We start from the raw sequence: 3,321 nt of genomic DNA on the forward strand, positions 1-3,321 counted from the left end.
TAAAGTTTGTCTTCTGAGATAAGTTGCAAGGTGTTTTTTATTTTTTATTTGACAATGGCACTCGGGCACAGTACACATGAGTTTCAAGCTTTAGACTGGAAATACTGGCGCTAAGAAAAGTTGTTTCACTCGTCTTGAGCTGCTTGTAGAGGGCAGAACAATGAATAATCAGTCGATGACCGGGAGGACCATGGTGCCGACCATTCCGTCTGTTATGTTTATTTTCGGGGTGGTTGGGAATGTCATCGCCATCGTGGTTCTCTGCAAGTCCCGCAAAGAGCAGAAGGAAACCACGTTCTACACGCTGGTGTGTGGACTGGCGGTCACGGACCTGCTGGGCACGCTGCTGGCCAGTCCGGTCACCATCGCCATCTATGTGAAAGGATCGTGGCCCGGGGACGACCCGCTGTGCCAGTACTTTGGATTCACGATGCTGTTCTTCTCTCTGGCGGGACTCAGCATCATATGTGCCATGTCGGTGGAGCGATACATCGCTATAAACCATGCGTACTTCTACAATGATTATGTGGACCAGAGACTGGCGGGTTTAACTCTGCTAACGATCTACATCTCCAACGCGCTTTTCTGCGCTCTGCCGATCATGGGCTTCGGACAGGTGAAGAAACAATACCCGCAAACCTGGTGTTTTCTAGAGTGGAGGAGCAACAAGACCAGCGATGCAGCCTACTCCTACATGTATGCAGGTTTCAGCTCGCTCCTGATTCTCGCCACTGTCATTTGTAACGTGCTGGTGTGTGTGGCTTTGATAAGGATGCATCGGCGCTTCGTGCGCAGAATGTCGCTGGGAACCGACATGGGGCGCAACGTGGACCCGCTGAGGAGAGGACGCAGCTTCGGGCGTCTGGCCGGTGCAGAGATTCAGATGGTCATTCTGCTAATAGGCACATCGGCAGTGGTGCTCATCTGCTCCATCCCCCTTGTTGTAAGTTCTCTTTTCTCGCCGCTCACTGTGTTAATTCCAACCACGTTTTACGCATGGCTCTTTTAGGTATAAAACAATTTTTAGAACTGTTTAGTCAAGCTTATTTGAGACATTCCTGTGTGTTATAAGACAATACATTTAATATATGATAATAAATAACTTTGTATTCCCCCTTATAAGCCATTACTCTTGTCTTTTCATATTTCCACTGTGCACGTTTTACGCACGGCTCTCTTCAGGGGAAATGTACCATTTGAACATGGAACAATCTGTTCATGGAGTTTGATACAAGTCCACGTTGGTAATTAGGGAGGAAAGTTCAAACATATTCTTGTTTATTTTAAATTTCCTCTTGTCTTGCTCTTGGTGATTCTTCTCTTTGGCTACTCGTCCACATTTCCACTCTTTCTTTCAAAAACACACACACGCACATCCAAACGTGCGCAGTTGCAAACAATTAAAAACATTCATCCATCTACTCAGCAACTATTCTTGTTGTCCTTGCAGGCGCAGGTGTTTTTGAACCAGCTCTACAAAACCCCAGTTGAGTTGAACTTGGAGAAAAACCCAGATCTAAGAGCGATACGCTTCGCCTCCTTCAACCCTATCCTGGACCCCTGGATCTACATCCTGCTGCGAAAGGCTGTTCTCCTCAAACTCATTGAGAAAATCAAGTGTCTGTTTTGCAAAATGGAAGCAAGGGGGCAACAAAGACAGGGAAACTTCCCCTGTATTGATGCTCATCAGCTCTCCTCGGTCTCCCACCGAGACTCTATGCGAGATGTCAACAGCACCTCCCAGACCTTCCTCTACTTGCCAGAGGGATGTGAGGTGTACCCTGGAAGCTGTCATAAAACAGACAGACTCTCTGGCTCTCGACCGTCCTCGGGCAGAAACTCACAAGCTTCTTTATCCTCTGAGCAGGGCAGCATTGAAGCTCAGAGCAGAGAAGGGACAGATGTAATCAGGGACCTTTCAGACTTGCCGTGTCCAAAAGATCCTGCAATCCAGATGTCACTGAAGTCTGAGACAGCGGAGGAGAAATGCATCTGAACTAACTGAATCAGGAGAAAGTTCTTGGATCGCTCACAGGTAGATCATCTACTGAATTACTCCTCAGTAAATTAACTTTGAAAACCCTGAAGAACGGGGTTGGCACATAAAAATAACGAATGACTCCTTGCATGAAGTCGGACACATGCTGCGAGAAAGCGAAGGAGAAACTTGAGGTGCCGAGAGCTTCGTCATCTCGTTTCTGCACCCAGCTACCTCAGGGATGGCTATCTGTGACTGTGGGAACAGATCTGGTCATTTTGCCCAATACAGCAGTTATCAAAGCAGAGATGACCCACTTCTTCATGGCTCAAGTATCCGCGGGTGAAAAGCTATCCCTCCTAATTTCAGCTACTTTGTTCAATCGTTGTGGAAACCATTACAGTAAAGTGGATGGGGCCAGTAATTTAGAATAATTGAGTCACAAGATTGTGGTCGATATGGTAAATGAAAACAGTGCTGAATGTGGTCCTTATGAGTAATCACTGGCACATGTGATGCCATTGTTAGGGTCGGGTTGTTTAACAAACTCCATTGTACAGTGCTTTTTGAAGGCGGTATCGTGTGAGTTCTATGACTAATGTACAGTGCAGTATTATAATGTGGTGAATACCAGTGTTTTTCTTCCTCTGTCCTGGAATACACACAAATATGTCATCTCAAATTAAGAAAACATTCTTTTCCATCATACGGTCGGGGGGGGGGGGGGGGGGGGGGCAAAGAGTCCTGTGCCATAGTTATTAACACCAAACCAATTTTTGAATCTGACTGATGGTAATGATGGACAATTTTTCCGCAGCTACAGAAGATGTGGTGTAAGGCGGTGGACAGATGTTGGTTGGTGCGGAGTATTAAGACACTTTTCGTCTCAGCTGTCAGTTTGAGGAGTGCAATGTTCTAAATGATCCATGTTGTGTCAAATGTTGTCTGTAATAAAATTATTCTTCTCTGGGAGAAGGTTCTAGTTAATAAATCAAGTCTATAGATGTATTTCTCCACATTGATTATATTCTATGTCTTTTCACCTTTGTCGTATCTGTCAAAGAACTCAAACGATATTTAAAGAACATATTTGGATGTTGTGTTTCCGTTCGGTTTCCAACCAACAGTTATGTTGCCGGCAACTGTCTCACATAATTGGGGAATTTTTCGAAAATTGTGAAAATGACCCATCACATGCACCTTCCAGGAACCCAAGGAAAAGTCTGAGCTGTGAACTGTTTATTTTTTCCAACAAAGGTCAGTGCAGAGCCACAAATATTCAGTTTCCAGTGATATAAAACAGAGAAAATCACAAATAACTTGAATTTCTTGTGTCAACACCC

The 3,321-nt window shown here is 45.0% G+C and overlaps 1 protein-coding gene across 1 annotated transcript; it reads left to right on the plus strand.

The window, feature by feature from the left end:
- ptger4a (prostaglandin E receptor 4 (subtype EP4) a) lies at positions 1–2,700 on the plus strand. The gene is made up of 2 exons (XM_062381666.1): positions 1–943; positions 1,451–2,700. The coding sequence occupies exons 1-2, from the start codon at positions 161–163 to the stop codon at positions 1,994–1,996; spliced, it is 1,329 nt and encodes a 442-aa protein (XP_062237650.1). The 5' UTR covers positions 1–160; the 3' UTR covers positions 1,997–2,700.
- The last annotated feature ends 621 nt before the right edge of the window (positions 2,701–3,321 follow it).

The sequence above is a fragment of the Platichthys flesus genome, chromosome 3 (genome assembly GCF_949316205.1).
Source record: "Platichthys flesus chromosome 3, fPlaFle2.1, whole genome shotgun sequence".
NCBI lineage: Eukaryota > Metazoa > Chordata > Actinopteri > Pleuronectiformes > Pleuronectidae > Platichthys > Platichthys flesus.

What these genes read in the sequence shown, in the direction of transcription:
- ptger4a (XM_062381666.1), top strand. Translation starts at nt 161, where the DNA reads ATGAATAATCAGTCGATGACCGGGAGGACCATGGTGCCGACCATTCCG. An exon ending in TCTGCTCCATCCCCCTTGTT is followed by an intron (nt 944 to 1,450) that starts GTAAGTTCTCTT and finishes TTGTCCTTGCAG; the next exon opens with GCGCAGGTGTTTTTGAACCA.